The sequence below is a fragment of the Cydia fagiglandana genome, chromosome Z, assembly GCF_963556715.1.
Source record: "Cydia fagiglandana chromosome Z, ilCydFagi1.1, whole genome shotgun sequence".
NCBI classification, from domain to species: domain Eukaryota; kingdom Metazoa; phylum Arthropoda; class Insecta; order Lepidoptera; family Tortricidae; genus Cydia; species Cydia fagiglandana.
In genome coordinates, this window is record NC_085959.1 from 15,369,533 (window position 1) to 15,391,598 (window position 22,066).

Genomic DNA, 22,066 nt, shown 5'->3' on the forward strand with positions numbered 1-22,066 from the left:
TATAGGCAAGTCGTGGTAAGGATAGTTTAAGTATTACATTTTGCAATTGTGACAGGAAATTGTAAGGAGACTGCGACGAGAGAGCGGGGAGCGGTAATAACGGAGGCTCCGGCTCACAAGTCGCTGTTGCACATTCCTGGTCCCACAGGCTCTCATGGAAAAGCAAACCTGTGTAAGTAACAAGCCCGAGAAGGGGCTCGGCATATAAAAGTGATGGTGTGGTTGGCGCGTGACTCAGTCGGCCGCAGTCGACAGCGCAGCAGCGGCCGCTTCCTCGACTACTCGCAACTCTCGCAAGCAGGCAGGTGAGCTCGGAGCCGCCTCCTAGACAGAGTTCGGTCCGCGCTTTCCTCAACCGGCGGTAGTTTCCCTGACCGTTCAGTCTCATCACGCAAGGCGTAGACTGTGAACGTCGCTCGGTCGCGCCGCCCGTCACTCGCGCCGCGCTCGCCCGTCGCCGCATGTCGCCCTCGTAAGTGTTCTAACAACAAAAATAAACAAACGGACACTACTTCAATGAGGTAAGTTCATAAATCTGCGGTTTTATTTGGAAGTGCTAAGTGTTTTGACGTTGTGCTTTGCGATTTACGAGTTGTTTTTGAGTTATAGTTACTTTTAGTTATTTGATGTTAAGACAATAGAAAATTAGCTAACTGACAATGTCTGCGTAGGTGTCTTTTATATAGTAATAATATAATTATTACATCTATTTTCATCTACGTTAGCCCTGCAGTATGTCTTCGACTTAATTGTTTAACTATGGGTCCACCACTTTTGACAGGCGTTTGGTAAAGAAGTTGCACGGTGGATTTCTAATAGAAAACTTAATTTTGGGAATAAATCAAGTATTTAATTTTAATTCACTTATACTAATATATACAAATTAGTCGCACGCAGCCAGGCCTTCTACTAGTAAACCATAATAACTTCCAACATCCTTATCAGTCAATTGCCTTAATTAAGTGGTAAACCTAGGTTGGTGAGGCTAGTATTGCTAAAGTACTACTTACTAAGTGAGAGGTGTGAGCTCTTCGTATGATGCGAAACCTAAATTAGTTTACTTTATTTATATGATATATTAAAGTAATTCGAATTACGTAGCAGTTGACGAAATGATACTGTACCTACTTTATTATCTATCCAAGCAAGTAATTAATAGTAAAGAACCAAATAAATATAAACAATATTGTTCATGTTTTTGCCTTTGAGGCCGAATAAACTTACCTACACACTTGCGTATATTTTTAACTGATAACCGTATTATATTCATTATGCCTAAATAATATTGTTAACTTATCTGTTTTTTACTTACTGATTAATTGAGCGTCACTGAGCCGATTTTGAGACAAATCAGTTAGCTAATAATTACAATTTGCAGGCGGACGTATATAACATCAATACACGCTTTTAAAAATGTTATCACCTTATGTACTTACATAATTTGACTTTGTTCTCGCAATACAAATAGTGAATATCATGCATGTGCTTTCAAAAGCCATGCTGTCAAAAACTTTTGTTCCAATGGATCCTGTGGATTGTGTAGACGAGTGCCTTATCAACAGTGAAAAACTTGATCACTAAATGCATGTTTGTATACATAATATACTTAGGTCCATATCCCTAACTACTCATACCTACAATATATATATTAGGCTTTGCATTTAGCTACGGTATTATTTAACACTTGACTAAGCTTGACGGGAAGTATAAAAAAATTACATGTTGATGTCACACCGTTTATATTTCTAAAAGCTGCACTGATGAATGTAAAAATGAAGATGAGGTTTATTTATTTAGTTAATTATTATACAAGAAGTTACAACTTTTTTGTTAAGGACAATGCTCCACAAAACTACATTTTGTTTGACTGTGGAGTCTTACTATACTTACTATACTTAATAGTTAATTAAAGTGACTCGGACTAATTAATTTCTGGCTTTAATCTATATTAATAAAATTGAAACTTATTTTATTCATGTCAAAAGACTTGGCTAACACATCAGTGTTTATGAAGATATTTAATATCTAGTCGTAACTATTCCGGTAGTAGGTATCTTCAGCTGCTGTTTCGAAACCCAGGCTTCGGGGAGTTTATAAATATTAACTACAGTTGAAGGTGAAGTCTTCCGGATACTGGCGAGATTGACGAGGATAGGGATAGCGTTTACCTTTGAACTTAATAGATTTTGTTATTTTTCTTTTAGATAATTTTATTTATCAACGAAGAAAGAAAATCTTTGTAACAATTTTGTTAATTAATTAAAAACCACGAAGTAAGAAACGTTAGCCCCCGAAAGCTTTTTATCTAAAAGGGTTTGTTTATTTTCCTTCACTCTCCTTTTAACGTATGCGAAGCGTACGTGCAGTGTGCCCTGGCCCTGGCTACGATATGATTGAAGTGACCGTCGATGCTGTAGACACATCTTACCTACTTCAATTCTGATTTTGCCATAAATCTAATGGACAGTTATTTTCAATGATCATATTCGGTACTAACTTAAGTAGGTAATATTAATTAGAAATCAAAAATCATTTATTTTCTATTTTTATGTCTAAATTAAAGAAACCGAAATGTCACTGGACTTTAAATAGGTATTAGCCAACAGTGCTTTTAGTAAGTACATCTGACCTCTGAAGGGTAGCATGTAGTGACTATTACTACGAGTATGTATTTATTGTTTTTATCACCTATTTTAATATCACAATAGGCTAGTTTACTACATTAATATAAAATAAATTATTTACAAACCTATTGACATCAAAAACGCGTGTGAAACATGTTAATTTAATTTTCAATACTTTGTCACGTCAGAATTTCTTAGACGAACTATTAACTCCATATTTAGTAGCATTATTTTACATTAGTTTCACCATGAAGTAACAAGCTCTATTCTCGACGATTATCTGCAAATGGATTCCTATGGGCCCCCCCACATCTAGCGTCTTTCGAGCGTCGGCGTCTGTCGGCGTCTGGTCAGCGCTATGGAAAATGACGTCGCTGCGCAGTTGCGTCGACGTTGCGTCGGCGTTGCGTCGAGCAGCGGCCATAGAGTTGTAGACGCCGACGCTCGAAAGACGCTAGATGTGGGGGGGCCCTATAACAGCCGACTTGCCGAGCGAGCGTGGGCGGGCTAATCCTCCAAGAGAGTAGACAAAACTAGTTCCGATAAATTTCTCGCCAAGTTAGAATAACATGACCAGTCTCTTGAATTAAAACGTGAGCAAAATGCTAAACGTGACCACATTCGTAGTTTAGGGACATTATATGTAGATAACAGACATACCTAGGTACATTAGGTGTAGCATAGGTACACAAAGGCTTTATAGAAGACAGGCAGTTTCCGTATCATAAAAATGATAATACCTACCTAATAAGCAATTAATCATGATAAATAAGCAGTTTGTCGATAATTAGGAGTATAATACATAGACTCCTAATTATCCTAACATATGTATTTTCACTTTCGGGTGAAAAAAGTACTCATTATTAAGGTATTACTAAAAGCCTTTTGAAACGCACGCCACCTACTGAACATTTTAATGATTAGGTAGAAAGCCTAACAATCACAGTCAAGCAGTCGTGGTGTGGGTTTTTTTACCGAGAAAAACTGGTTAATGCTCATTATTACTGCGTAAAAGTTAGTTCACCCATTTTTGTAGTTTGCCTGATATTTATTTGATCATTGAGATACAAAGTTTGTGGATTCTGATAATGACAAGTGCGGCGATCCGAGTCGAGACACTCTTCCGTTGATGACCTTACGACTACGCTCCATAGCTCCTGGCTTGCCTGCGTCATATTTACACCTCTACTCGACCATAAAAATGTCTATATTTTCCGAGAGCAATCCATCCCATCATCGTAAAATGCGTGTGGACGTCGGCAGTAAAAACAGCAGTGTCCTATTAAAGCAACATCTTTCTGGCATGTACAACAACCATTTCTAAATAGTCTTGATTTTTAAACAGACTTCCTGAGGGACTTTTCATAAGGTGGGCGTTTTATTTTGCTTTATTAGATTTTATTAATTACTTAGGTAGTTTATATTTAGTCATATTATATTTTAATTAATTTGTTTTAAGTTCTTAAATAAAGAATTAAATATTAACTCATGACGTCTTGCTTTGTAGTTTGAATAGGAAAATGTTTATATGTATACTACACAAGTTAACTATACTGGAAGTAGAGCTATGTAATAATTAGAAGCTATTATTTAACACTTTATAACACTTTAAACTCTCGCGTTTTGTACACATATTTAATTACACAAACGGGTCTACCGCGATATAATTTCATTGTTTTTACCTTTAATTCCTTTAGTTCTGGTGCAACTCAGCTGAAACGTCGGAATTAAAGATTTTATTTAGTTTCACTTGACCGTTGTCTGTCTGTCTGTGTGTAATCAAATCTTGCAAGTTAAATTTGATCCACTTCCCGGTTTCCGATCGAGCTGAAATTTTGCATGCATGTATCAATCGGATGACAATGCAATATTATGGTACCATCGAACTGATCTGATGATGGAGACAGGAGGTGGCCATAGGAACTCTGTGATAAAACAACGAAACCTAATTGTGTTTGGGGTTTTTAGGATCGTCTCGATGAGTATTAGTTGCCTGTGGAAAGAAAAGTACAGTCAGCGACAAAAGCTTGTCCCAAAAATGAAATTTTTGCCAAAAACTTTTTATGTATTAGTCGCCATATATATATCGCTTTTTATGTATATATCGGCGTGGCCAGGCTCACAAGTATCTGAACAAAGCTTCTATTAGGTAGTTTGAACTATAAAAAAGTAGTGAGCCAAACAACCCAATATGTATTTTAATTTATAGTAGAGTTTGACATTAAGATATTCAGTAGTATATGATGGAGACGATAAAAAAATGTACAGCTAAATAATCTTTTAGTAAATAGTACCAAATAGTACCTACAAAATTGATAAGTACCTATGTCATTTGTGATTCTAGGTATATTTCCTAAAATCTATTCATACGAAACACTATGTTATGTACCTGCAAGCAAAATACGAGGGAGGGTAAATAAATAATAAATCCTGCTCATACTTATTGATTGCGGTTAGACTCCAGGGAATCCCGAGCTTAGACCGAACAAAACGAAATCTGAAATGGGACATTCATATGGAGAATACGTTGTAATGTTAAAGCCGAGTGCTGCAGGCTCCAGAGCGGGCCAACCGGAGGGTTTTGTATACCTCCCTCGTTATGTAATTTAGAGGGTAAATAAACATTGTCATAATAAAACTTTCTCCATAAGTATTTAGAATTAATAAATGGAGAATCAATAAAAAAACCCTAGAAAATACAATCATCACATTTTTTTTTATATATTATTAATTAATAATTAAGCTCTTTCATGCACGGCATGCATGTAGCTCAAACTATTTGTCAAGTGTTTCCGTGGTTCCCCCTCTTCCCCCCACTTTAAGCTCAATTTCATTGTTTTTAGGAAAACAAATGAATAAAAGTTACAAAAAAACAACCAATGACCAAATATTACCCATCAATATAACAAATTATTTGTTTTAACGTATTGTACGTAGGTAGGTAGAGGTACCCACCTGGACCCAATTTTTAGAATAATTTCTCGGTAAATCAAATAACAGGTGTAGACACTTACCTACATATAATACAATAACGAATACTTTATAATGCCATCGTACAAAGAGCAAGTAGATGCATAAGGTCTGAAAATTGTAACTAACTTATAGAGAAGACTGTAAGTAAATTACGAGCTATAACTATCTATACAAAATGCTACCTATACCTATATAAAATGGGGTGAGTAGGGATTACGAGGGCAGTTGGGTTATGAATGGAGTGAGGAGGAATAGCTATTATAATGTTCATAATCACAAAGTGTCGATTAAAAAATCACCTTAGTAGGAAATCCCTCCTCACCCCAACTACGGGCTGAGCTGAGACTTCCTACTATTTAGTGTTTATCTCTAAAGTTATGAAATGGAACTACACAAAATCATAAAAAAACTACAATTCAAACGATTGGAAAATTTATTATGTATAAAAATCAGTTTGCTAAATATAAAAATAAAGTTTTATCGAGGCTTGAATGTCAGTTTTGTCCATACTCACCTCATTTTACGGTACTCTTTTTTATAGTATTCCGTTGCTATCCGTTGAATATCTTTTTCTTAGAAAATTCTGTTTTTAACTGGAAATATTTTTATGTTGGTACAGTTAACTCATTAATATTCGAGAAGCTTGCCGTCTCTAACCGGAAAATCAGCTTAAATTCACCGCTTTATAATATTTGATATTCACTCATTGCCCATTATGTAAGAATCAACAATCCATATACTAAAATATATTCTACTGTTGTATAAAATCTACCGCGGATGGAGTATCGAGACAAACCTACTGGTTTAACGATACTTTTGTAATTAAGCTTAGATATTGTGTTGTAATTACCTGAATAAATAATAAAAAATAATAATACCTATCTACCTACAGCTGCATGTGTTTTCAGACTTCTTTATTTCAATCCAATAAATATACCTAATGCGCTTGAAACGTCTGAGGTAATTTGTACGTCATTTTGGTTTTGATATTCCCGTTTTGGTTTTGATATCATCGGAATAATTGGAATATACACCATCATAAAATATTTTTGCATCTTATTACATAAATATGAAATTATGATTATTTCCGTAGCTACCTGTCGGTCATATTTTGCAGCACTTGTACGTCTTTTTACTTAGGTACTTCTTAGTACCTATCTTTCTCCTAAGAAAGACCTTCTTAGGTCCTTCTTAGGGGAGACTTGTTGCATTAGCTCAGTCTTTATTAAACATTATTTTTTTCATTAATTTTGGACCCACGGTTGAAAAGTTTTAGGGTTGGGGTTTTCTTTTTCATTGCGAAAACATTTGTTTTAATAAAAATGTTTTTTAGAAGAACCCCTATTCTTTTTGGAAAACATATCCAATGACTACCCATATCATATGGTTTAGAGGCAAAATATAAATGCCCATTTTACATATAGGAGGTGTCCAAATGTTTTGTTTTCTTCTTTTTACTTGCCACTGCCAGCGTGTTTGATTTGTATAGCCATGCCAAATTTCAGTTTTCTAGCACTAACGGTCAGTGAGCTACGCCGCTGACAGGCTGACGGACATGGAGAGACTATTAAGGGTTTCACCTGTCTACAGAACCCTAAAAACCTGTTGGTTGCAAGCTAGTTTATCGACTGGCTACAAGTTTTCTATTGATTGAAATGATCGCCACTTACAATGCCACGAGGCATCATGAGATTAAAAACCGGAATAGTGTACCTATTATTGCGCATTACAGTGATGTTGATGCGCACTAAGCCCGACGTTTATTTATTATTTATATATTTTTATTTTGTTATTTATTCAACGACGTTACAAGACGCTGCGCGAAAATGACATACTCGAAAAAATAAAACCAACAGGGTGTTTTTGGGATTCCGCCTTACGTATTCCGGTTCCGGTGGTACATTTATGGTAACTATATGGCGTAATTCGTTTAGGAAATGTGTTTTTGCTTTATCAAAAAATTAATAGGTATTATAACAAATCGATATTTATAATGAAACTCCGTGTCAGTTCGAATATTGTTTGTCCGTAAAACGAACGCAAATGTCTTCTTGCGTTATTTCAAATAAGTAGGCACCTAGTTAATGCCACCACATATCACACATTGTTCAAGCACGCTCAGATCAAGACTACGAGTACATCATACTGGCTGTATTTACTTGAAAACTAATTTTCCTTAAACGTGTATCCTAATTTCCTTTTTTATGACCCTATTAAGATACCATAAATGAAACTGATAACTAAGTATTGCGTGGCTGAGATCGAATCCCGGTAAGAGCATAAATGGCATGCGACCTAATTAAGGCACGGTCCAGCGAACGAGAAAAGGAAAGTGTCATGCGTTTACGGTGACAACATGAATTGTGAGATTGTGACCTCCCGCTGTCAGACTTTTTTTTTTATTGAGAATTCTGCACATAGTGTTCATAATAAGTCATATTATTAGGTGCGAGTTGGATACATACGTGTATATTACTTTGGGAGGACGTGAAGTCTACAATGTGAGTTTAATCAATTTAATTCTTTCCCTTTGAGGTTTTACCTGTTACTTCGAAAATATATAGATATCGATTTAAAACCCTAAAACAGGGTATACTCATATTATTTACAGCCATCTTGAGATTAATATTAGGTAAGAGAATTTGTTTCACAATTGTTTCACAAACATAGAAATTTTGTCTTAATCTTGAACACCTCGACAATCCATGTTGCTGTCTTGTCAACAAAAACATTCTTTTGTGAACGTAACACGAACAAATTCGTTCTTCAGTTGCAAGACTTCATATTATGTATTAGGTGCGAGTTTGATACATACGTGTATATTACTGTGGGAGGGCGTGAAGTCTACAAAGTGATTTTAATCAATTTAATTCTTTCCTTTTGAGGTTTTATCTGTTACATCGAAAATTGTACCTACTTAAGCACATATGTAGGTGTAACTTACCGTTAACACGTTACCATGGGTTTCCCGGTATGTATCAGAAATGCTTCGTAGTAGGCAAAATGAAAACGTGTCGTGATTAGCGATGAACGGGTTAGAGGGCGGGTTACCGCAAAATAGTAGATTTTTATTTTGAAATTTTGCACGTTTTAATCAAGGGCAATTGCAATGAGAAAATTCATACGGGAGGTAGACTATATGTCCGAGGACAGATTCCAAGAAAAACTTTAAAAGGTTGGCTCGATAGAAAAAAATCACAAATTTTCAATTGTATATCGTTACCATGCATTCCATATAGCCGTATAATTTTAGTACACAAATAGCTAGTGGAGTAGTGGATATATTATATCCGAGGGATTTGACCAGCGTATAACTTTCAGAGTTATGGTAACATTCCATTTCCGCAGCTGCACTACCGGTACTGAAAGCGTCGCTGTCATTGTCAATTTCCATAGTAAAATTGACAGTGCAGCTGTCGTTGGAAATGGAACGTTACCCTTATTGCGGTAAAACGTGAAAACCCGCGCGATCTTCAAATCTTCCGCCGCAAGTTTCGCGCGGCGCCTCGTAATTTTTGTTCCTTTGTAATTTCCTGACTTTACACGCCCTCTTAAGAGGAAAGTCTAGCACCTGAAAAAAGGTACTTTTTTCATCCAGTTTCCATATCGGGAGAAAACGTTCTTCACTAACTAAATCTTAACATATCACTTTGATTTTGATGTCGATCGCTTCAGCAAAATATATTCTAGATTTTTAGGTTTCAATATTATCACGAGGGATTAAACAACAACTTTGACACCTTGTAAAACTATTTACCCACTGAATTTGAAACGCAAATTTGGGGAAAACAAGGTCAAGGTTACTTATAATGAATATATTAAATAAGCTAAAATTATTGCCCATTCAATGCTTATTAATCGCTTGACGTTGATAGTTTGGTCCACGGTGAAAGAATGATATGTGTACATCAAAAACAAAAATAGCGACCATCATTTTACCGAAACCATAGCACGGAAACAGTTCGCAGTGTTCGCACCGGCCTCTAGCCTGTTGTTGCTGTCTGTAGAAGCCACCGCGTCTTACCGACCTTATTTCAGCAATGATCTCCGGGACTGCGTCACGGCCAAGACGTGGAGTACCATCTGTTCGATTAAAACTCAATTGAATGACGTTTATGGTTATTGAATATTGATTTGTTTCCATTCTGACTATAAAAGCATTGATAGTGGCTACCTACTGAACAGATTGAGTCAGTTTAATACTTTATATTTTCGTTAGGTATTTTGTTTCGCTGCTTCAATGCATATACGTAGACATGCTCGTAGTTTCTGTCCGATTAACATGCATTCTTTACACATTCTTTACTTGTATCGGTAAAGGTAACACAATAATTGAACAGTTGTCTATCTGCATAGGGTATACTCTCAGGGTGATCCTCTTACACATTATATTAAAACATTTAAAATAATGAATTTGTAAGGTTCTTCAGAGACAAGTAAATAGAGAATAACCGTTATTGCAGATAGCGCTATTTAATGCTTGTCAGCTCACAGCTATTTATAACTACCATTGTCAAGAACAAAACATAATACAATAAATATAAGGCATAAAAATTAAAGAACAACGTCATGTGTGGTCGGATTGCGACTGCGGCAGCGTTGCTGTTGCAGAGTTGCAGCAGGGGAAAACAGCGTTTTCATTGTCAACGGGTAATGTTAGACGCTGTCAGAATTAAAAAGAATAAACTTACTATTGCGGACTTGTATTCCATGACCCATGACATCTTTTCATAAGTTATTACTAGCTACAGTACTGTCATACTTTTATTTATGTACGTGCCTCTACACCTGTTCAATCATCAATTAGGGAGCTTATTGCAACTTTTTTAACAGCTGTTAGTTTACTCTTCTTAATTTTGAATATCAGTATATTCAGTACTAGGCTAGGTACTCCCATCGACGTTTCCTCTGGTTTATTTATCTTAATTTGATTAGTATTATATAATTGTAACTTGTTTAAAGATTAACAATAATTTAACCGTAGATGTTGCTGTAATGCTGTAATGCTGTAAACTGCTCATTACTTACTACAATTATTACTGTTTTCGCGCCTTCGAATACCATTTAAAGCAAAATAGTCGAGGTGAGTTCCGCCGGTCAGCTCGCTCGCGTTATCCCGGCGGACGGGAAAACTGGACACGACCAGGCGATTTCACCACCGCTTTTACTCAACGAAATAATAACACCATATTTATTTATATACTACTAGCAACTCATAGGCTGCATTAGTATATATATCAGCGGTCCCTAAAAAAAGCCTTCTAAGCTAAAAAGCGGTATTTGCATTAAATTTTCATTGCAAATACGTCCTTTTAGCTTAGGAGGGCAAAATAGTTTAGGCTGCGTACTTTATTTTTACTTATTAATCCCGTTAATATTTTTAACCGTTTTTGAGATACAGTTTGTTAAACATTTGTGCACAAATCTGTATGTTTTAACCCTAGCAAGTAGCTCCAATGACTGACATGACAAGTCTCAATTTTAAATGTAAATAACTTTGTGGGGTTGTCACTGATATAAAAATATTTCAATTTAATGTTTTCGTTTTACTTTTTAATCCGGCTTTACGATTATAATAACTACCTATTGGATAACATTATCCTTTCAGCTCAGTCTCTAGAAATACCAACCTGTATATTTTGATAGGTAAAATATATGTTTTGCGGTCACTGAATTCAATGAACGTCTTTTTTTGATCTCGTTTATTTACTTGTCAAATTCGAAACAAGAAATTGTCATAGATTTTAGAATATACATCTTATCAATCAATGTATCTAAAGTGAGCAAGTTTTTGTGCGGCATTGTAACTATAATTTAAACTAAACCTTGTTGAAGATTTAGTTAATATCATGCTAACTAATGTGGGAATCAATTAGTGAAGCAACTACTATTCGTTTTTTGTCGTTCCGTTTTGTGCTGGTTTTTTTGCATAGAACGCAAATGTTAAAAACTAAGTTTGCGCAATGGGGAATATTTTATCTAGGTGTATCCGCTTAGTTTTTATTTCGAATTTCAAGAATCGAATTTTCGTCATGTTTTAAATGGACACTATAAAACTTAAAAGGGTATTATTTAGGTTGTTAAATACCTATAATAGCTAATATTCAATATTTGTAATATGCAATAATCATAGACCACCGCAACTAATACTACGAGTACCTATAGTAGAATAAGAGGTTATGATTCAAGTGTCTTATGATTGGTTTTGGTTGCGTAAGTAGTTTTAGTTGTACTTTTAGTTGTTTAGCACTAGAACTGCCTTAGATTATTAGTTTCACTTGACTATAGATTTGCAGTAGAATGCCATTTGTTAGATTTTGAATTTGATTTAAACATTTCAAGCCGGAGTCGACCATCAAAAGAATTACGCAATTAACCCGCTAACAGCGCGTAAGCGTTTTGACATTCTCAGAAACTGCTCACGAACGCGTTAGCTGGAGTAAAGTAGGAAACAGCTCATTTTGCATCACATGCTGATATATCAGCCATCTCATTGCCCTGGATCTGGTCACTTACCTGTAACCTTGCAGTTGCTAGAATTTTACTTTTATTTTTCATTTAAATAATTATAAGTAATGAGAACATTTGTATGTGCAAAGTTTCATTACAAACCAACACGTAGTTTTAAAATGAGAACAAAACCGTTAGTATGGGAAGGTGAAATTCATTTAGGCTTGCTGCGGACTCCTGCATGGTTTAACACGTAACTAATAGGTTCTATGTTGCCGTCAGATCTATGAAAACAATTTAATCTAGGTACTACTTACTTATTACGGCACAGCGAATAGTATAGTTATCTATACCCGTCATGCGTTACCAATGCGCCCCAATTGCACCTATTGTTTCCATTGGGGTTATTAGCTACCTAAATGACGTGGATATTGCATTACATTCGTCAATCGCAGTGACCTATAGGAACAATTGTCTCTAAGACCAACAGAAAGGTTCCTTGAACAATATCCGATGTAGCCGGGTTACAATCTAGGCTGCAATTTCCTTAGTCGAGGTTCTTTGTGAGTTAAATATTATTGAGTACCTGTTAAAGATTGAACTTGTAGGCATCTTAGGCCATATACCTATGTTTTGTCTGCTTATTTCGCCGTGAACTTATATCGTACGTTTTTAACGTTTTACTAAATAGATTAAATAAAAACAGTCAGGTATTAAGTAATTTCACTGGTTGTTAATTATTCCTTAGGTTTATTTTTTAGCCCTACGACAGACATACAACCTATGCTAGTCATCGAGTCTACTATTGCTACAATTGAGTAATTGTAAGAATTGTTTTTTGAACAGAATACGATCTATAGAAATACTCTTCATCAAAAAATAATTCATCTATTACAGTACCTACTAACTTTACTAGTAAACTAGTACTCTTCTTATATTGTGCTAAATATAGTTTTTTGTTGCAGTGCGGACGGAGAATACATTGCTACAAATTTCAACAACATGAGAAACAACGTCAAGTAAGTTAGAAAGAAGCTGTATTTACCTATACCTATTATTTAACTAGAATAGAATTTTACAAGGACACACTAGAATCAACCTGTATTGTCTCCCTTACTTCTCTGTTCGTGCACATAAAGTAATGGTAACATTCCATTTCTAACCGCAGCTGCACTACCGGTACTGAACGCGTCGCTGTCATTGTCAATTTCCATAGTAAAATTGACAGTAATGCAGCTGCGGTTAGAAATGGAATGTTACCTTCACTGTAGCTAGTCTGTGCGGAAAGAGAAGAGTCGTAGAATGTATTGGATCCTATACATTTCACGGTTCTTCTCTTCACAGACTCTACTCGACCTGGGGGCCGATTTTTGAATTTTGACCGCTCGATTTCGTCACTCGAAAATCGGTGGAAAACGGTGAAACGCTAATTTTCGAAATACGAGCGATCGAAATTTGGAATCTATTGGTATTGACCACTCGATTTCAATTCTATTAGTAGAATTTAAATGCCTAGTAGTGGAGATATTATTTGACGAAATACACGAAACACGAAATCGAGTGGTCGAAATTCATAAATCGGCCCGTTGTATCCGTCGAGCCCGAACTTACCCGTGATGTCAAACTCCCCCTATGCAAATAGGATTGTTTCCTCGTGGAAAAAACTAATTATAAATAGCACACCCATGTTAACCGCTTCCTGTCGTACTGGTCAGTACAGTATTGACAAAGTAAAAGCAATATTTTTCCTGATTGGCGTAGATGCGAAGGTGCAGTACTAATATCTTAAAGATCATATTCCAATTCTATCTATAACAAAGTCAGTATAAAATCTTCAAAAAATTTACTGTTAGGGAAGTTCGGAAAAAAATCTCTCCACGGCTTAGCTCCCATTCTTACGAGGATATAGAAGAACTTCTAACAGTTCATAAACAACCACTTTCTCTCTTCTCACACACACGGTATGTTATGTATTACATACCCACAATCACACATCATTCACTTCAATCATTCACTTGCAAAAATTAATTCGATCGAGTCGCACACTGATTGGTCAGTTTAATTTAATTTTTATGGTTAGTTTTAATTAATATTATAATTTAATTCTTTTAAACACACAGTGCCTATTTCTTAAAATATGTAGGTATTATAAAATCTATTTCCTATTTCCTTTAGCACCGTGAAATAAATAAAAGGAAACTATTTTTTATACATTAATTTTACTCGCAAAAAAATTACAATCCAGTAGTTCAGACTTGATGAAAAAATTAAAAACTTTGCTGTGGAAGTATTGGACGTAACTACTTAAAATCTGCATGTGCATTTGTACATTAGGCACCTAAGTATTATGAGATGGCATTTTCCAACCTACTTAAAAAAAATTAGTTAACAAGTATTCCGCCAATAATGAAATAATCTTGATGATTCTGTTTTGAATAAGGTACCTTTTGCCGTGGAACGTCACATATCTTTACTATTTCATTCTAGTAAATCTCTAATTCTTTTCCCGAATCCCGCCGATTTAATATATAGCGCTGACACACACACACTACTATGCGAGTACGAGTGAGATGCATCGAAAGTAAGTTACGCACAAGCTAGCGAATATGCCAGTGTCAAACTAGTGGCAGCCGTATATATAAACCAAAAGGGAAGTAGAAAAATTTTATTGCCCATTTTTGCACTAATTTAGGTAATACAAAGAAATGGAATGAATGCCTTAAAGTATTATTTTTTGCCAGTCAACCGTATTGTACCTTTAAATGCATTTTGAATTAATGCAATACAATTACTAGGTACTTATTAAATACAATGAAAGCTGTACCAATAAACGTATACCTACTGTATGATGGGATTATTATCCCGGAATTTATACAATTTACGTTTACATAATAGTACACGCGTAACATGTGTATTCATACGTGTGTATTATCCTGTATTTTAAAATGGAAATTATTCGCGTAGTCGTCCATTTTCGTCTTAAAGCCGATTACTGATGTTGTGAAAAAGTATGTTAGTTGGGAAATAATACACAGAGATATCCTTAATAAAACAAATTCCGGTAATGCCGGTGTTGAGCGTATTCATATATATCCGTAGAAATCAACAGAATAGTTTAATTATATATTTATCGATGTAATCCTTTAGCACAGTCAGCATCAATACAAACACCAAAACAACAACACACGAATACGAATACGAATGAAACAACGCACCAAAAGTATCAGCGACTCTGGAGTACTTTTCCAATTAGAGATAATTCTCTACAGTTCACTTTCGAAAGTAGGTACCTGTTATGAATTATACTCGTAGTAAAGGGTCTAGCAGGCTAAGCGAACAAGAAGTGCCCCCAACGACGGATTTGGTCATTCTTTCAGGTGGTGTACTGGCAGGTCCTAAGAACTCTCTATGCTTAATATCAGTCCTCGATCTTCTTTTGTTTTCGAGTTATTCAGGATAATGTAAAATCATCAGTGTATCATTGAAAGTGTCATATTTTGTAAACCGTTCAAGTTAGATTAACCAAACAAAATTATATTTGACAACAATAAAATAGACTACAAAATGAATATGTTTAACCTGCATCATGTCCTTAAGTATACTTCATTATAAAAAAAAAAAAACATTTTATTTTTCTTCTCATTATTTTTTATACTATTCGCGGAGGTACACCTACAAAAAAATATGCATGAGTAGCCACTAATACCCACTAAATACACATATAAAAATATTTGCATAAATCTTCGTGCGTCATGTCAAAAAAAAAACATTATCGAACAAGGATCTCGGAAACGGCTCTAAACATAAAAAAAACTCAAAAATGCGCGTTTTCCCAGAGATAAGACCTAGCTAAATCAATTTATCGTCCTTGAAAACACCCATATAGCAAATTTCATCGAAATCGTTAGAGCCGTTTCCGAGATCCTTGTTCGATAATGTTTTTTTTTTTGACATGACGCACGAAGATTTATGCAAATATTTTTATATGTGTATATAGTGGGTATTAGTGGCTACTCATGCATATTTTTTTTGTAGGTGTACCTCCGCGAATAGTATAAAAAATAATGAGAAGAAAAATAAAATGTTTTTTTTTTATAATGAAGTATAAGGACATGATGCAGGTTAAACATATTCATTTTGTAGTCTATTTTATTGTTGTCAAATATAATTTTGTTTGGTTAATCTAACTTGAACGGTTTACAAAATATGACACTTTCAATGATACACTGATGATTTTACATTATCCTGAATAACTCGAAAACAAAAGAAGATCGAGGACTGATATTAAGCATAGAGAGTTCTTAGGACCTGCCAGTACACCACCTGAAAGAATGACCAAATCCGTCGTTGGGGGCACTTCTTGTTCGCTTAGCCTGCTAGACCCTTTGTTCTACACATAAAAACATCCCTTTTTGCTAAGCTAATCCGCTACTTTGACTGACTGCACTAATAAATAATAATGACTTAATTTCTAATAGATTTTGATATACATTTGCGAACTACAAGTATAATGTATTTACGAGTAAATAATTCTTAAGGGTTACATCACAAATTCATTTTGATTCACCTCAATGTTATGTCTTGATTGACTCTGTATTTTCCGTTTATAGAGTTTCAACCATATTAAATATATTAATTTAAAAAAAATGAATCATCCGTATTTTTAAGTACTATAAACAATTGAATTCTCAAGTAGGTACATATAAGCAATAAAAGGTTATCTCATGATATTACTATAATGTATGCACGCTTGTGGCCGCAGAACAAAGGGCCGTAGTTTAAAGAGGGAATCAGCCAAGCAGCTCGATAACTATCATCGCGGCCTTCGACCATTGTAAATATTCAGCATTCACGTTGCTTCGATCTCTACTTGCTGCCAAGTTAGCATGTTGATATACCTTATAAGATAAATAAACACGTGGCGTCATAGTTAACGTGCTGAAATTGTCTGAACGTGCTACTTTACTTGATGTCTTGTTTTGGTCGTTTAAAACAAAAGACTACGTCGCGTCGCGTTACTAAGTATTAAGCAGGTACCTAATACCTACTTTAGGAATTACTTAGTTGCCCTGTCTATTCCATATTTAGTATGTAAATAGTTACTCAAGTCTAGACTTATAAGTACTACAGCTGTGAGTCTGTAAGGTAACTAATATCTATGTAGTACGTACGTTATGTGATACCCTTGGAGTTGTAAGCCTCTATATGCTAAGGTTACCATCAGGCAAACTGTGATCTGTATCCTCTTGGGGCTACTTAGTCCTAATTACTAGTACAAATTACCTCCAATGTAATTTAAATCAATAGTTACATGGAACAGAGTTGCTGTGGTTTTGTTTTGTTCAATTTTAAAACAAAACAATCCAATTTTAATTTCTATTACCTACCATTAATTCAAATAAGACTGCCCATTTTCCTTGTATGTTGGACCGCTAGAGATACTTGTTTGTTATTGGCGTAGTATAAAAAAGTAATTAATATTTTTAGGTAAGATGTTTAAGCTAATAATAATTAGAGTTAACAGAAGAATTAGCTAAGTGCCTAGTCGGAATTTTAAAATATTGATAATAAGAAATACTGCTCCTAAAACGACTGCGTTTATTAGCTCATATAAAATGAAATGTTATAAACAATTAAAAAGAAAAAAAGTGTTTTGTATTTGGCCAATATCTCACAAAATATTAGCATTCAAGAAGGAAACCAATAAAAAATTCTTAACTCGAGGATAGTGGTTCCTGAGAAAGGGGCGGCTAGTGCCGGCTAGGCTGGGGCCCAGGGCGGCAAAGACTGCAAATCCGCGACTGCTCGAGGAACTCTAACTGTAGGTATTATTTATAATTACATTTAACCGCTGAAAATAGTCCTCCTCGCTTCATTTTTGAGATACGCGACATACGCGTGTGGCGCCAAAACCGAGTAGGTACGTATTCAATATATTATGTTTTAAGTATTTATTATTAATTAAAAAATTGGAAAATAGTGTAATTCATTTCCGTTGAAAAATTATCTTATAGGTAGTTAATTTAACAACAAGCTATCAAATTGTTACTAAAAGAATTGTCATGAACTCTCGTCTTCATTGTAAACCCTCGTTTTTATTGTAAACAACAAAACAGTTTAAATATTTGGCGTACAATTCTTCTTATATACTGACACTATACTAACTGAAATGACAAATGGATATTTACAAATGAGACGTCCGTTTTAAATTTTCGATGAATTGTAGTCGATGCTAATGAGTTGCTACATACACACATTTAATATTCGGGGCAAATACCTACTTCATATTTGGTTTCGGCAAACCTGCCCCTTGCTTTGCATTAAATTTGCATATAATACAGATACAATCCTGATTTATTCATGTAAAAATCTGGTAACGTTAGAATACATTAGCATGTTATAAGTGATGTTTTCAATAGATATACTGAGGATAATCGATGGGGTCGCCGACCTCATAAGCCTGACACGTAACTGCAATCACAGATAACGGTTGATCCCATACTGTTACGTTAGTCCTTCCTTGAGCCGGTCCTGCGCTGCGCTGCCCTGCGCCTGCGCTGCGGCTCACCGTTACTGCCGCGCCGTCTATCGCCCACCGACATGATCCTTTGTACGACCTGACCGCGATCGCTTCTCTTTATCTCGTTAACTAATGCTTTAATAACTGTCTAGCTCGTTTACCTAGTTTCAAACCAGAGGAAAGTAGTTAATTCCGATTCTTATATACATAGAATCAATATCTGCAACAGTCTCATCGGATAAAACAACGCGCCAGAACTGTCTTTAATAGTTTCCACATACTTTTGAAGCTCTCTGACGAGCTCATCCACTAATTTAGATGCTGCCTAATTTGTTAATTTAAGTAGTTTTTTTTCATTGAATTTCGTTTGATTGTCTTTTGATTTATGTAGGTTTGATTTTCCTTTGTTTTTTTATTATAATATGGTCACATTACTTGTCGACTTTCATTATTTAATAGCATGTGTTAGTTTTAAAGTTGCTGCAACAGTTAAATAAACTATTAAGGAGATGAATATGCGTAAGGTATATAAAAAAATCTATTGTATTCTGATGACGCTATTAAATACTAGTTCTTGTTATTATGGGTACCCATACGGTTGATATTTGTGCTACGTACTGCAACATTTTTAAAAGAGATTAATATTATGTACCTACATGTTATTGTGGAAGCGGACGGTCAAAAAGGTTCGCTGACCCGTCACCCGTCCGAGACATTGAACCTTTGTCGAACCGGTCAGATGACATTAAGACCTTTAGCCGACAATGCTGAAGGTGTGAATGGTTGCATAATAAACATCTAAACCTCGAGAGCTGCGAGACGAGTTAGTTGCGGCTCCCGCCGCGCCGGCCGCCGCGCCGCGCGAGTTTACAACGACAACACATCACTGCATTTCGTTTGATTATACATATTTCTATTTGGATATTGGTCAGTCAATTTGCAGCCTCACATAATATAATACTTATATTCAGGGCTCGAACAATTCATGCGGGTGGCGTAAAAATAACGTAATTTTGCAGACAGGATGATGTTTGTATTTAAACTTTCGTGTGACATGTCGCACGAAATAACAAAATTTGAAATCATCATATGAGTGGTTTGACGTCATCCGCATGAATTGTTCGAGCCCTGCTTATATTTATCCTTAGTGGAAACGAATATGATTTATAAATAGATCTACCAACCATAATCATGTCAATACTTTATCCTCAAGTTTATGACATGCCTTCCGAATGCACAACTACCTGCTAAAATTAGTCAAGTACGAGTCCAGTCGTGCCCCAGGTTCCATAGGTTTTTTCTTTAGAGCTACTCACGCTTCTCTGGATTTTATTATTTGCTATTGTGCATTATATTTTCCTTTACTATTACACGAGTTAAATATGTGTTTAACAGCTATAGGAAATATGTGACGTCCCACAGGCAAAGGTACCTTATGGCGGGTATGGAGTTATGCATACCCCAGTAATCTACAATAAATAAGCTATCGATAACACAAAAGATCAACCTTCTAAGTTGCGTAGTTACAGAGATATGATTTTTTGAAAATAATGTTGTGAAATGAGCAACTTTACAATAGAGAAGTTTTAAGTTTAGCCGCCTAAAAAACTATGTTCCTGAAGTAAGTTACATAGCTGACTACAAATAATAATACCTTATATATCTGAGATTAAAAAAATGTTGCGACTTGTTCTGTAATGCAAATAGAAACCTTTGATATCGACTGATTTATGTGTATACTAACCAATCTCTTGAAAATAAAGTTTTATTTCATTTTCACGATTGATTGCAATGAGCTCTCAAGATTTAAATTGTATCTATTAGAAAACGACACTGAGAGACAGTTTAAGCTAAAAGCAATACCGATTTAGAGGTGAAAATGTATTTTCTGACTTTTTCATATAAAATCAGAAAATTGAATATTTTTACTTTTAATGTAACAAACAATCAATTTTTCTGAGCACATATTAAAGAAATTCTATCATTCAAATGAAATAAATCCTAAAACCCCAACTAAATACTATATTTAACCCCTTATGCCACTTTAAACTTACATAACAATTACAGTATTTGCTCCATACATTTACGAAAAGGTACCTTATGGAAATAAATCTAATAATGCATCACTACAAAACATCAATCACATTGAAGTTTATCTTTTATGAATAGAAAATATTAATTTACATTAAACTGCCACAAATTTAATTAGTTCTTCGTCATAATAATCTTAAAAAAGACCAATAATTTGTATGTAATGAAAAGGTACCTTGTGGTTAAGTTACATGATGAGGCATGATGATGATGAGGCAGTTAGGATAAACTAATAATATTTTGGGGTAAAGATGGTATAAATAGTCTATTTCTTATCAATAATATATTTTGGTTGCCATTGAAGACAAGCGGCATTGAGGTTCAATGACCTCAGATATTTCATAAGGTAATGGCAGGTAATGGCGTCGGGTATTGGCATTTTTCAGCAAACCAATGGCTGATTTATTGCATGCGACCAAACCAAATGAAGATTATTCTAGTTAAGAAAGACTTGACGAGAGTAACTTTGGTATAATAGCAGGCTACTTGGATTTGTAATGTCGGTCGATGTACGGTTATAATATTTGCTAGGCGCCCCAACCAGAACTGAAATTATCAAATTAGTTTTGCAGAATGCTAATACAGTTCTCTACCAAACTTCTTTTCCCGTATTGACTAGTTTTTTTGGGAATTTTCAATCTTTTTTCCATAAGGTACCTTTTCGACTAAACTCTGAGACGACATTACTAGGCTTATAACTTACTTATAACAAAAATAAAAACAGGTAAACAAACGTTACGCATTAAGGTTTCAGATCACACAATAAAAAAAAATTGAGCATTTTTTCACCTCTTTACAAAACATTTCATATCTCCGAAACTAGAAACCCTCATAAGGTACCTTTTCCCGTGGAACGTCACATATAAAGATTCTATATTACTTACTTTCATTATTTTTTGGTATAGCGGCAAAAGACAACTGTTTACCTATAAGTAATGGTGCTTCAGATGGAGCCCTCTGACTAATAGACAAACGGACAGAGTTATTTTGGTCAACTTTCGGATGATACGGAAGCCTAAAACAAATGAAACATTCAATTTAAGGGCATTGAATACAAAGATGACGTTTCGAGAATAACCTTGGTCCTGGACCTTGGAGTACCAGCTGAGAATTAACAAGCAAGTAACTCGTCGTTTTATCGCATTCTGTCTTTAAAGAAGGACAATGCGTTTACAGACTGAATATTTTAGTACTTATACACTTCTCGCGATACAGGCCACCGCACACTGGAATGACTGCTCGGAACGTAACGATAGGAACCATATCGCCCTAGGATGCGCCTGAACATCTATAGATACCGGCGACCGTAGAGTGTGTATAAGAGTGCCAAGAGTACTTGCGGGCTCAGGAGAGGGCTAATACAAAATTGTAGTTTGAATTTTCACAAGTCATTATTTAAGGTAAATGC

General features: G+C 35.1%; 1 protein-coding gene across 6 annotated transcripts in view; it reads left to right on the top strand.

Moving 5' to 3' along the window:
* Positions 1-223: 223 nt before the first annotated feature.
* Positions 224-22,066, top strand: part of LOC134678357 (neprilysin-2) — a 58,063-nt gene continuing 36,220 nt past the window's right edge. For 2 of the 6 annotated variants that reach the window (XM_063536906.1, XM_063536907.1), the window contains exons 1-2: positions 224-472; positions 13,013-13,066. In XM_063536906.1, coding sequence (XP_063392976.1) covers positions 462-472; positions 13,013-13,066 — 65 coding nt within the window. In that variant the 5' untranslated portion in view covers positions 224-461. Of the gene's footprint in view, positions 522-13,012; positions 13,067-22,066 lie in introns of all 6 variants that reach the window. The other 4 variants (XM_063536903.1, XM_063536902.1, XM_063536904.1 and 1 more) reach the window with 4 other exon arrangements.